This window comes from Mustela erminea, chromosome 1, assembly GCF_009829155.1.
Source record: "Mustela erminea isolate mMusErm1 chromosome 1, mMusErm1.Pri, whole genome shotgun sequence".
NCBI lineage: Eukaryota > Metazoa > Chordata > Mammalia > Carnivora > Mustelidae > Mustela > Mustela erminea.
The window spans coordinates 107,845,136-107,859,798 of NC_045614.1; the positions used below are offsets into that span (position 1 = coordinate 107,845,136).

Below are 14,663 nucleotides of genomic sequence, written 5' to 3' on the forward strand. Positions count from 1 at the left end.
GTGGTGATGTCATTTGAAGAAGTTGGGAAGGGAAGATGAGGCTGAGGGGCAAACTGACCTACCAGGGGAGAGCATTGCAAGAAGGAAGGATATTTATATCGATGTTCCTGATGGGGGTTATGTGATGACTGCTCCTCCCCGCAAAATAGCCCATGATAAGGAATCAGCTTTGAACATTTACTGAGGCCAGAGAGCAGTAAAGCCAGGGTATAAGCCTCATTCGCGTCAGAGTTTTCTTTACCTCTCTGCACAGCGGGAGGCAGCCCACTGTCCTAGGGAAAGGGGCAGGAAGAAATTGACTACAAGCAACCCCCTTCCCATTGCAACCTCACAACTTGAATGGGGCCTAAGCAGGGAAGAAGAGAAACTTTAATTATATTTATGGTTTGGGCTAAGATGTAAGAATAGTTATTTGAATGATTGATATATGGTTGTTTTGTAATAAAAAACGGCAAGAGGGGTCTTTCTTATTTCAGTGGGACCAGTGAGCCATAGTACCTGCCTTACTTTATCTAAGAGGTAGGAAGCAGCTCCTACTGAATGGGTTAGAATGCATGTAGGTGGGGATTAAAACTTTTTCTGAGTATGTCTCATGAGTCCTTCTCTTGAAGTAAGTGATTATAATAACAGTGTACTGGAGCAAAGTTATTGACCTGAATCTGTACAATGTGCATAATTACAATGAATGTAATTACACTTCCGTCTCGCTTGCCAGAGTCAATCTCTGCCTTTTCTCATTTGACTTTCAGTCCAGGAGGCTAACCTGTTTGGAAAAGATAAAAATTCCTCTGGTCTCTGGCTTCAGTTTGGGTCAGGCAATGGGCAACCTTGGAAAGAGACTAGAAGAACAGAGGAAGTGAGATCGGGATAATTCCCCTGCCGCCTGCCTTGCCAAGTCACGTCCCCCAGTGAAGGTCACTCCTTCTCTCAAACCCATTTAACTGTTCAGGACTGTCTCTTGGACTTCTGGAAACCTCTCCCTTCCTTATCTCTTTAGACCCAGGTCTCAGGCTGTTGCACCTTCTATTACAATTCCCCTCTACTCAGTCTTTTGTAAAAAATCCTGTTGTGAGCAAACTCTTCTCAAATTTTCCTTTTTTAAATGTGCTGCCTGTTTCCCGCAGAAATCCTAACTGACAAAATAATGCTGACCTCAAGATATTAATGAGAGAATTCAAGCAGTAAGAGCTATGAAGATGTTTATAGTAAGTAAATACAAATAATGAGTATTGTTTTCTTTTCCACAAGGTATTCTCAGCATTGCATGAAGGAGTGAGGGAAAAAAGTTTTTAGAGAAATTCCAGGCCAGTTATTAGCATTCTCCAATATTAAAAGGCCATTCATATAGTAGATGCTATTTTGCCCGGGATATAATCAGAGCTGCTCATTTTATTTGCATAAATGAGAAAACCATTCATTAACTGCAGACTTTAAACAAATGAACTGAATGAGGAAAATACTTTGGACTTCAAAGCATGGTTAACTTTGCCCTGAGAATTAATTTGCACATCCATTTGATTATGAAGCTGGTGTCAAATTGAGATAGAAAAAAAGTTAAGCACCATACAAAATAGGAACCAATAGGTGGTTCCTTGCATCATTTTAATATGATCTGAAGTAGACTTTGTTCTGTTTTATCTTTTTCATGATTGTTTTTGTTTTTTTTTTTTCCCCAACAATTCATCTTTCCATTTCCATCTCTTAGGAAGTTTTTCAAAAACAAAGTGTAAAATTTTCTTTTCTGAATACTTTACAGTAATTGAAAAATAAAATAATGGTGTGTCATTTGCTTGAATGTTAGAGTTTTTAAATATGGAATTGTATGCCAATATAATTCAGGGATCCATACGTGTGATGCGAAAATGTCACATCTTCGGTTTCATTACCCTCTAACTGAAATATAGCAATTCTTTCACTTATGAATGCAGGGAACAAATCACAATAATATCAGGAGTACCTAGACCTTTGTTACAAATAGAAATCACAGATATATTCAGATTTCAGTTGTTGTAGATATTTTGAAATTGCTTTTATGTTCAGCACTACTTGAAATGATTGTTTTTTGGACTTGTCTCTTAGAACTTATTATTCTATGTATTAACAAGTAAGCATATATGTTATTATATACTAATTAACTTTACATTTTTTGATAATTCTATTTCTATATATTGGTAATCTTTGAATTTTTATGAATATTATCCACTTAAGAACAATAATATGAGAAGTAGTCCATAGGTTTCACCAAGCTACCAAAGTGGGCCATGACCCAAAGAAGTTTATGAGTCCCTGGATGGATGAAATCTTGGGGCTTCAGTATGAAAATGGATCTTGGACCTATGCTCTTCTGTGGGTGATTACGAGAAAGTAGAGAATGCATGCCTGAGAAGGATAAAATTTGAAGGGATACACATGAAAACCATGGATGTTTAAAAGCCACAAAGAAAGTGTGAACACTCATGCAAACTCATGTTAAAGTAATATAATAATTCTTAATTTTGTGAAAATTCCAAAAATAAATAGGGAAGAGGTTAAAGCTCCCTGTATTAGTGGACCAAGGCAATTGTCTCAAATATGATAACAGAGCAGCAAATAACCTTACATATGACTCTCCCAAGCAAAATTGCTATAATTTTTATGCACTTTTTATAATCGGTGCAAAACTCTAACCTATGTCTTTTTATACAAAATATGGAAAAATACATATTTTTGTCTGTCACTTTATTATACACATTTCAATGATACAAAGATGTTTTTGTAACAGATGATTGAAATTTTAATCTTTAATCTTGAGTTTTCATTATGTCTTGAAAACCTAAATTGTTTTCCAATTAAAACTCAAGAAGGTGTAGAGAAATATTTTATGCAAGAATATATTTATTTTCCATTGTTTCCCACCTTCCTAATATACAAACCAAATTTAATATTTACTTTGAGGCCAAGAACAGAACCCTTATTAAAAAAAATAAATCTTGGAAAAAAACTTCCCACAAGATGTGCCCTTTGAATTTAATTTGAAAAAATTAAAACATGAACTATTGAAAATAAAAAATATAAAATGCAAAAATAACTTATATCTACATAAGAAAATTATTAATATGTATACATCATTCTAAATAAATTCTAAATAGAACAATCCTGACATTGGAGCTCACCTTTGTTGCTATGCCAGTGAATACAGAAAAGCCTAGTCTCTGTATTCTAATTTCAGAGGTGAAGCAAGATTAAACAGTCTAGATTAAGGGAAATCCTCAATTTTTCAAGCTCATGGGGAAACTATTGTGCAAATGTATTAGTTCTACTTAACTCATTTCTAACTTCTGGAAGTAGTCAGAAGTAAAGGTAAAGGTAGAACAAAAAGGTAGAACAAATTGAAAACTACAATATTTGACCTTCTAAGATCATCAGTTACTCAACTAAAATCCTTTCTTGCTTTATACACATTGGATGGAGCAGTCATTGTCTAGCTTCAGAGATACTGATCGAGTTTATATGGGTTTCCCATAGTTTTGAAATGGCAGTTTTTGAACATGGCTTTTGAACACAGCTTTCCTGTGGGACCCCAAATCTCCTTCCCAAGTTCACTTCTTATCCTGCTTCTTATCTGTATCTGATACTAAGCCCACACCATGCTATTAAGCCCTTGCAAGAATGTGCCTCACAAGAACATTCAAGCCTGTGAACCATCTCTTAGATGAGTTCCTCTCCACAGAATAGTTGTTCTTAATCCACTTAACCTTTCAAAAGCAGTACTAGTTATTTCAGTCAAAATTTATTATGATTGCTGAATATGAAAAAACTATCTTTTTTTCTTCTAGAAAATTATTGAAAAAACACACATCATCTGCTCAAATAGTGCTTCCCTCTGTTCTATTTGTTCCCACTGAACTTTCATTAGATTAATATATACGTTATAATCTCTCATTCTGTCCTCCATCTCTTTTGATATATTCTTCTTATATGATGAATTCATTTACTGTTTGGCCAGATCTAATCTGCTATTTCTCTCATTGCATAGTGTTTTGTTTTGTTTTGTTTTTCTCCTTCATTTTATCATGGGATATTTCAGACATCTGCCAAATAGAATTGTATAAAAAGCTCCCAAGTATCCCTCATTCTATGTCAACAGTCATCAGTTAGGCAAATCTTGCTTCCTCCATTCCATTTTCATTCCTGTACTATTTTGAAGCAAGTCCAAGGTGAATACTTTCAATTAAACTTTTAAATGAGAATCTCTCTCATTTTTAATGTGACCACAGTACCATTTTCATATTTAAAATTACACTATAATTACTTCAAGTCATCAAATAGCCCTTCTTCACATTCACAATTGTGTCTTAGAAAGTTATTATTTTTTTTAATGTGACTGGTTAATAAATGCTTTATTCTGCTTTCATCTTTAGGACGTCCTTTCCCCTCCATCCCTTTCTTTTTCTTCAAAACCTTGTAATTCATTTATTGAAGAAACTGGATTATTCATCTTGCAATTTCCTATAGTCTGACTCTTACTCACTCCTTACAGTGTCTCTGAAGAGAAAACGAGTGAGGGGAGGGGCGGAAGCACAAGCAGACTCCCCACTGAGTGAGGAGCCATGGTGGCTCCCTCAATCCCAGGGCCCTGAGATCCTGACTTATCAAAATCAGACACTTAACCAACTGAGCCGCCCAAGTGCTCCCAACTTGTCATTTGTAAATAAACATAGTTTTACTTCTTTCTTTGCAATTCTTATGTCTACAAATGTTTTCTCCTATCTTAACGCATTTTTGAATTGTAGCAAAAATAATAGGTATGATTTTCCTATTCCTCACTTTACACTTCCAGTATATGTCACCATTAGGTTAGATACTGGCTTTGGGTTGAGGTATACACATACACACATACACACACCATATTAAGGAACTATCTGTCAGTTCTCATTTTGTTGTACTTTAAAAAATATAATAAATGTTAGATTTTGTCAAATGCCTTTTCTGCGGATTCTTTTTAGCGGATTCTGTTTATTAACTTCATATCTATAGTTTTTGCATTGATATTCATATATGAGATGAGCCTAAAGTTTCATTTTTAAAACGTAATGTTGTGATTTAGGGATTAATATTATATTTATATCAGCAAATAAACTTGGAAAGTTTACTTGGTTTACTAAGATCTAAAAAGGGAAAATAACCTTAGGAGTATTGATAACTTAAGATTTGGTAAAATTCTTCCATGGAAATATTTAGGTCTGCTTTCTCTTAGCAAGCTCTTTAAAAAAAAAAAAAAAAAAAAAAAAAAAACTCCATGATAATTAAGCTATTTATCTTTTTGGGAGTCAATGTTTATAAATGATATTTTTCCAAAATTTTATCCCTTTTGTCCAGGTCTTCAATTTATTTATATACAGTTGAGCAAAGTTGTTCTCTTTTTTAAAGATTCTCTATTTTGGTTTTTTCCATCTTGTCATTTCTAATTTGTGAATTTGCTTTCTACTTTTTTCTTAATTAGATTAGGTTAACTAGTGGCTTATATTTTTCTTGATTTAAGAAACATGGTTTTACATTTGATTTCTTTTATCCTGTGTTTTGCTTCACAAACTTTTGTCATTGTTCCTAGTTTCTGCTCTTTTTTTTTCTCCCCTGGCTTTTCTTGACTTATTTTGTTGTTCTTTCTAGATTTTTTTGTGTGTCATTTGCTTTATCTTAACTTTTTATTTTTATCGGTATAATAATGGTTTTTATCTGGTATTTTCTTTATCAGCCCCTAATGTTACATTTTCATTATTATTACTTTCAATAAAGTATGTAATTTTATTTTGTATTCTTCTTTGACTCAACCGCTATTTAACCATACAGTTTATACTTCCTAGATAAAAGCGCTTCTTGTTTTCTGGTTTTGTTACTAAGTTCTAGTTTATTATATTTCAGTTAGTGAATGATTTTTTAGTGTATCTGTTCTTTAGAATTTCTAGAAGGTTTATCATCTCAGATACAGTAAATTTTGTAAATACATCATACTTACTTGAGAAGAATCTATATTTTCTATTATTGAAATTCAGGTTTCAAAGTATATTTACAAATTCTATTTTAAGGATTACATTATATATATCTTCTATAAATTTTAAATATATAATCTGCCTTGGATTTTAAGAAATGAATTAAAGTATATTTTTAATATGTTTCTATTTTTCTAGCACTCCCTGTAGTTTCTCTTTGATAAATATTGGTGCAGTCTTTTAAATTTTTTAATTTAATTTATTGTTTATTTATAATCTATTTTAATTTAATTTTCCTGATACAATTTGTCCATTCTTTTATTGCCAGCTTTTCTAAATATCTTTATTTGTAGTTCTATATTTTAAACACAGAAAAGTGTTGGGTTTACTTTATCAGACAATCTGAAAATACTGGCATTTTAATAGGCTAGTTATATCTATTTACATTTATTAATATAATCAGTATTTTTTGGACTCTATCATATTTTAAGTGTTATATTTATATATGTTATATATATAATATATTATATGTTATATATATAATATGTTATATTTATATATGCTGATATTTTATATGAAGTTTTTCATATGTCATTTTTATGCTTTTATAGGAAAGTTTTGTTTTTTGTTCTTATGCTTTTTATACTGATATTTTATATGAAAACCTTGGTCTTTGTTCTTTTCAGTTGTTTTCTTTTATTCTTTAGTAAAATATTCAGTAAGTTTAGTTTGTGATTTTTTTCTTTCCTTCTTCTCCATGTCTCGAAGCAACTATTTGTAGTGATAACTATGATTCCCAGTTAGTAACCATGAAACAATCAAGACTCATTCTAAATTGTAAATGTTCTCACTATTGTTCCTTAACTGTTAGAAATTTGATGGAACTGTGTTGTCAGATGGATCTGTGTAATCATAGCATGCTGCACTCTTTTCTTTGCAACTGTCATTTCACTTTAATTCCTCAGTTACACTCACCCCAATTCTTATAATGTTATCTCTCCAGTCATTTCGTTCAAGAAACTCATCTAGCAGCTTTCTCAAGAAGTGCTCATGGGAACAATATTCCCTAATTTTTAAATGCTTATAACAGCTTATTCATAGCCTTTATTTGTGAAAATCTGTTTACACGGTTATTAAATGCTTGCCAATCTCCCTTTTTTCTTACAAACTGAGCTATGTCAGATAGATTATATCTCCTAATATGGTCTCCCCTTATGATTGTAAGAAGTTGTAAGGATGAAACCTCAGTGTAGATGATACGTATTTATGATATTAATGCTTGTGTACTTGGTAAATATGCTATGTATTTATGCTATTATAAATTTATATTTAAATATTTACATATAAGATCTACATGTTGATTTTTCAGTTATTTAATAGACTATGTTAGAAGACCCAGGAGTCAAAGAAATCACATTTATTAGAAGACACAATTTTTTTTCCTCTAAAATTTCACTGATTCCTTGGAATTGCCTGGCCTTCTTTAGATACTGTACCTATAAACATATCTCTTCTTGCTTTGCATTATAATTCATTAAAATATTTTGATATTTCTTATTGGAGTGTGATTTCTTTGAGAGAAAGAGATTACACTTTCCTCCTGTTTTTCCACCAGAGCCCAACACAATGCCTAGATTAATAAGTGGATCTGATTTGTATGTGTTTAATTGAAACAGGGCCTGAATTTCAAAATACAGGCAAAGGATTATTTTTCAAGTACAGGTGTGATAAATTATAGTCTCCAAGTGGTGATTTTATTTCCTCAGGTAGCTTGGAGACTCTCAAAAGAGAAATCTAGCAAATCGCATCCAGTATGAGGAATCTTGGAGCCCAGCGAAGTCAAGGGACTATGAACACACCATGACAGGTCCCAGAGCTCCAAGTAAGAGGTGAGACTGGGGCGAAGACATGGACGCGAGTGCATGACAAAATGGGGTGCCAGATGTTGAAATTCTTTGTAGGGTTTGCTGAGGAGTTTTCTTTCATCTTGTAAGCAATAGGAACATTTCACCAAAAGATTATAGTGTTAAATGATCCCCCTGGTAGCAGAGCAGAGGATACATTGGTGCTAAAGAGGTAATCATGATGGTAGAAATGGAGATGAAGAAAGACTGGATGACAAAACAAATGTGAAAAAGAAAATGTAGGCCAGAATTAGGAAAGCCTTAAAGGGAAAATATATTTTGGAGATATTTGAAATACAAAGCAAATAGGATATGAAGAATTTCATGAAAAATGGGATGTTTAAAGTAAGCAAAAGGATTCCTAGTAAATTCCTCAGATTCCTGGCCTTGGTCGTTGGGTGGTCTCTTGTGCCTTCGCTAATATCGAATGTATGGCATTAGAAACAAAGACTAAGGAGGCAGAAGATGAATCAAGATCAAAACAACTGCTTTAAGTTGCTGATAGTTACACAATGATTAAAGGGAGATTTAATTACTCTAATTCTATTATAATAACAGCTTACAAAGTACTCATTTGAGTTTTTATAGAGGTTAAATAATTATCCCCGTTTTACAGATGAATAGGCTGAGGATCACAGAGAGTAAGATTTAATACAAGTCATATGGCTAGAAATGATCAGAAATTTGATTTAAATGCACTTTTTCTGACTCCAAGTCCTGAGAGAACTTCACTACGTCTCAGTATATGAGAGTGGGCTCATTCACATATTTGACAGCTTTGTATCATAGGTGAAAATAGAAATGGAATTTTGGTTACCTTTGTTAAATTGAGGACTCAAGTGGCTATAACATTTATCCCATAATACACACATTTCCCCCTCATCTCTCAATGCGGTAACGTCTTATAATAACTATTTCACATTTGCATGCAATGGAAGCTTCCTTAGGAAGGTATGACAAAATATTAATGCATACTGTAGCAGTCATTTTCCTTCCTAAACCATTATTTTCAAAATCATACTTTTAAATTCACAAGTTAGCTAAAATCCTGTCAAATATGTTTACCTACAAAGTTTTCATTATATTTTTAATGTGGAATTCTGTTTCTGAAGTTATAGCAGAAGAATTAAAAAATAAAAATATTCGGGGTCCCTGGGTGGCTCAGTGGGTTAAAAACCTCTGCCCTCGGGTCATGGTCCCCGGGGTCCTGGGTTCGAGCCCCATGTTGGGCTCTCTGCTCTGTGGGGAGTCTGCTTCTTCTTCTCTCTCTCTGCTTGCCTCTCTGCCTGCTTGTGATCTCTGTCTGTCAAATAAATAAATAAAATCTTTAAAAAAATAAAAAAATAAAAATAAATAAAAATATTCTTCATCCAAGAGTTTACTTACCTCTGTTTACCTTTATGATCGACAGAGCCAGCAGAGAGTCTGTCCAGGGGAGACCCAAAACCCGAGAAGCTCCTTTTCTTCTTTGTTTCAATTACATCATTCTCCAAAGACACAAGTTCATCAAGAAGCAAGAGTTTTGCTGCCAGATTAGTAGCTGATTTCTCTTTCCTGACTGTGGATGGTGACTGCACATTTATGACTCCAGAATCAAAAGCCTATAGGGCAAGAAAGGTGATTCCATTTGTTCAGGAAAAATCCTCAAAATGTATATCATCTGCATTTGGGTTTTGCTATCTTTAGCTGACATGCCTGTCATGAAACTTGATTTTTTGTAGATTTATGTCCCAAGAAAAAGACTTCTGAGGACAAAAATGTGTAGAGATGAGGTATATCTAAACACAATTAAAACAACACACATAGACACAGATGCACACACCCACACAAACACCCAAGAGAAAAGGAAAAACCACAGACCTGCCTCTAAAATTTAGTACATTAACTAATCATTCTTTTAGATTCTTTCCCAGTAACAGCTGCATTTTTCCTTAACATTCCCATAGCACTTTACCTCTCTTTCATCATTGTATACATTACATTTTCCCTTATATTAGATTAGTTACAATATATTTGTATTACTTATTAGATTGTGAGTAACCTGAGGGCAATACCTATGTCTAATTAATCTTTTAAGCCAGTATTTTGCTAAAAGTTAGTACTCAGTAAATTTCTGAATATTTACTGAATGAATTTTGAAAATGCAAATGTCAGTTATCTTTCACCAGTCATTCACACCTTATTGATTCAAGCCATTAAGTACCCACTGTGTACCAGGTTCTGCATTAGACCTGAGGGATACAAAAATGAACAAAATCCAGGCTCTGCCCTTAGGAAGCTTACCATCTCTCCGTGTGATGTATTACCAAACGTTAATGAGTGTCTACAGTGAGTCAGAACTATCCCAACGACTGTCCTCCCACATAAAATTTCTTGTTTGTTACACATATTGCCACTTCGCACTTCATTCAGGACATAAAAGTCACTTATGAAGTCTGTTTTTTTCCTTTTTTAAGCCTGATCACAGCATTAAAAAAAAAAGTTCCTATTAACGGTCTCCAGTCATTGTGGAGTCTGGGGGCTCTTGCTTCTTTCCTAAGAAAGTGAGAATATGGCCCTGTGGGAAGAAACTTGCTCCAGGGACCTCCTCCCTGCTTCTCTGTTAGTCACATTCCTCCTCGAGCCAGACTCTTGGTCTTGGCAAGACTCTTTTTCTTCACTTCCTGTCTTTCTTCTTGGATTATTTCTTCCATTCTCTTTCTATGTTCTTCATTTTCCCCAGTAAAATGAAAGAGTGGCATTTCCAAACCTTTTCATCATGGGCTTCAGCAACTCTCTTGTGAAATACATACAGTCTGACACGGAGACCCAAAGCGATGGAGTCTAATGTTCCCTAAACCAATAAAACTTGTGCTAAGTCTGGTCAGTTCTTCCCAGTAAACCTCTCTTGCTCTTTCTGATTCCCTTCAGTAGTGAGTCATATCAGCTCCCCTTTGCTGCTTAGTGCATGTACACTCTTAATGACCTCATAACCTGCTTCTCTACCCCATCGCCCCTTTTCTCTTTTGCCGGAAGCTAATTATCCCCAACACACTCTCATCCAGTAGAACGAAAATCAGAAATCTCTCATAGCTCTTGTTATTTAAAATGTAGACTCCACAAGGTCCACAAACTCCTCTTAAAACCTCAACGTCTATCACTCTCCTACCTACGCTTGACAACAATGAAATTGGGGAAGGGAAAGACGCTGTAGTCATGAGAAAGAAACTTTAAAGAGCAGCAGACAACTTTCAAAGAGCAAAGATGGGAGATCTTTTATTATCTCTCAGCACATCCTCCAAAATGTCTGCTTCCATTCTTCCAACTCCTGCACATAGAAAATCGAGTTTGATCCCTTTTAAAAATAATCTTAATCCCCTGGGGGTAAAATCATGGAACTCAAGTAAAACACACTTCAGATTCTTACTTGTTTTTTGTGAAATACAGAGAACACTTTCTAACAAGATCAAATGAGCCAAATTAACATTTCTCTGTCTAGAGAAGTCCGGGTATTTATTTTTCTTTGTACTTTAGTCATGGCAGCAAGAAAACATTTGTATAGTCATACAAAGTTTGGCCAAAGCAACTGATTTAATTAAATATATGGTTGAAATGATCATGAATTTTCTCGTAATGCTTTTTCGTTCACGGAATACACATCTTTATTGCTTCCAGCTTATTTTTTGATATTCAGATAACTGGCCTTCACTGAATCTATAGGGAGGTCAAAACAATAGGATAAAAATGTATCTATTTCCTTGATTTTGTGTTATCAAGGCATCTCTCTATTTGTCAGCAACACCTACTTCTGACACTAGTAGAAATGGCTTATATTCATAAAAAATACATGGTCCCTTAAGCTAATTTTCATTACCTCTGTTGCTACATCCACTGAGTGTACTTTTCCTGAACTCCACAGCATCAACGTCACAGCCAGAATAAAATGTGCGTTTGCCAATCTCCAGTCCGGCATCTGAGGGTCACATACATCAGGTCAACATTTATTACTTTGGCATATAAAGATAGAAAACAAAAGCTCCAGTAAAGCTTGTTAGTTGCAAGTGATAAACCAAATTATTCAGCTTCTAGGTGCTGGAGTACATCTCTGCAAAACTTAAATAATACTTAATAGAAACTGTCAGTCTCCTGGAATGAATTCTATTAAGGCTTCATTTCCATGGAAACCTAGGCTGGGGTTGTATAACTATAATCATAATTTGAACTAGCCAAAGTCTGAGAAATCTGGTTTGTATAATCTTATTCTTTGACTAATCCAAGGATTATAACCTCATATATCCAGGGGAAATGTATGAAATTGACCAGGTATTAGAAAATAAGGTCCAGTGAGGTCTGTGTGAATCTGAGAAACTGCACTGTGTCTAAAAGCATTTACATTCACAAATTCAAAACCACCACATATCCAATAGGCAAATATATTTATGTCCTTGTGTTATATAAGGATTTTTTAGATTCAAATGGTTCAAAATGGAATATATTTTCAACATAATATATAAATGAGAGATTACCATTTGAAATACTTAAAAACTGATATATACAATTTTAAAAATAAGAGTGAAATAACAATTAATTAAAAATAGGACAAAGTTATGAATAGGTTTTTCATGGAAAAGAAAATAACCTCATGGAAAATAAGCATCCAAAAAGACATCATCCAAAATCACATACAATTATTTAATGCAAAAAAAGAGAGACATACATCGGATTGGCAAAAATTCAAAGTGAACGTTGTGAATGTCAAAATGGTTTTGGAAACAGAAAAACACAAGTGATGCTGGTGGGGTTGGAAATGAATGCAATCATTTGGAAAAAATTAGACAATATCCAGAAAAGTTGAAAATAATCATGTTCTACTTATAACCTATTTATTTCACTTCTTGATATATACTCCAAAAGAACTCTTACATGTTTTTATGGAGCTATATCTATATCTCTATCTATATCTCTATCTATCGATAGATAGATGATAGTTAGATAGATAAAAACTAAGTCCCGGGACACCTGGGTGGCCCAGATATCTATATCTCTATCTATAGATAGAGATATAGATAGATAGATGATAGATAGATATAGATCTATAGATATATTTTATTTTTTTTATTTTATTTTTTTTAAAGATTTTAAAAGATTTTATTTATTTATTTGACAGACAGAGATCACAAGTAGGCAGAGAGGCAGGCAGAGAGTGAGAGAGGAGGAAGCAGGCTCCCTGCGGAGCAGAGAGCCCGATGCGGGGCTCGATCCCAGGACCCTGGGATCATGACCTGAGCCGAAGGCAGAGGCTTTAACCCACTGAGCCACCCAGGCGCCCCACTATAGATATATTTTAAAGCAGTTATGTCTAAATAACACATTTGTTACTTCTGTGTACTAATCACAAAGATATGTAATCCATACATTTATGATTTTTTATATTAAAAATCACTATATAGATAATTAAAGTGAATCTATGGTCTATATTGGGTCTGCTAGATGCCAGTTTGACTGCTGGAAAGGGGAGGCGTTGCCCTGTTTAGGGAAGATCGCAGGCTGTGGGTTACAATGCACTAGGCTTGATGTCACCACTTGGTACATGGTATGGAAAAAGTCTCCCCCCACAACCTGCCAACCAGGTCATACATTATGAATTAGAAGTTTCAGGAAACTTTTATTTCCAAAAAAAAGTCATTTGGAAAGCTGCTGGGATCAAAAAGGATGGGCTGCTTAGATGGATCTGAGGAACTGGATTTGAGTCTCCTTGTGGCTTTAGTATTAGTGGTATTGGATGTGTGATACTTCATCTAACTGAGCTTTGTTTTTAGTATTCATGAAGCAAAGAGTAATTCTCACCTCCAAAGAACTTTGATAGGATTCTACTAATTTGTGTAAACTTCTTTAGTCCGTAATATATTTATCATTTTAAGTGAAAGAACACTGATGAGGTATTACTAAGTATTTCTTTAGTAACTACATTTGCTTTGGTGTGACCCAAGATTTTTTTATGACTTCTTTATAATTCGGTTACTGTGAAATCTCATTGTAGATTTTGGCAATAAAATGTTGTAACACTGTAAATTTGTTGTAAACAAAAATTGTTGTAAAATTGTAAAATGTTGTAACATTGTAGCAATAAAGACTATCTGCTAGAATATAGACAAATAAGTGTTTTCTTATAGACAGGGTTGCATCTGTGTGAACCGTCTCTATTAAAGTTTAAAATAAAAATGTATTTTAGCGATGTTGATAACATTTATCAAATATAATTTCAGTTTTCATGTTATGTTGTCTAAACTTAGTTCTTCAGTATGTCACCAATAAATATTTTGGGCTCTTGTAATGTCAATCACTAGTTACTTCTCTATATGCCACCCTTTCTAGAAGGGTGCAGTAAATTCTCTGTTCTCTTTCAGACAAATTGATATATGAGCTGAGTATTCTTATAAGTATCAAAAAGTAATAAATCGTGTAGATGACTCTACATTGAGAGAGTAGAAAAATAACAAGAAAGAATACAACAGTTATCTGGTAAAAACATGAACAAAAAGTGTATTACCTATTCTTTAGAACATGTGTCACAGAATTATATTTTTTTCCCTTCCCTGCTGAAGTCTCTTTAACTTTCCTCAATGTAAAGGAAGATCTATCAAAACTTTAACTATTTTAAAAATGATTTCATATTTCTGGCATATCTTTATTTCTTAAAAATAGCTCTTTCATTCAATCAAAGATAAAGTACAATTGTGATGTTTTCCTCCCTCATTTTTTTTTATCATGTTGAAAACAGTTTACAAAGTGTAAAACTGCCCAGTTTTAT

The 14,663-nt window shown here is 33.8% G+C and overlaps 1 protein-coding gene across 2 annotated transcripts in view; it reads right to left on the bottom strand.

The window, feature by feature from the left end:
* OSTN (osteocrin) overlaps window positions 1-14,663 on the bottom strand; it is a 41,641-nt gene that overhangs the window by 17,421 nt on the left and 9,557 nt on the right. For both annotated transcript variants that reach the window (XM_032337841.1, XM_032337846.1), the window contains exons 2-3: window positions 11,727-11,825; window positions 9,260-9,474 (exon numbers count right to left, since the gene is read on the bottom strand). In XM_032337841.1, coding sequence (XP_032193732.1) covers window positions 9,260-9,474; window positions 11,727-11,825 — 314 coding nt within the window. The remainder of the gene's footprint in view (window positions 1-9,259; window positions 9,475-11,726; window positions 11,826-14,663) is intronic.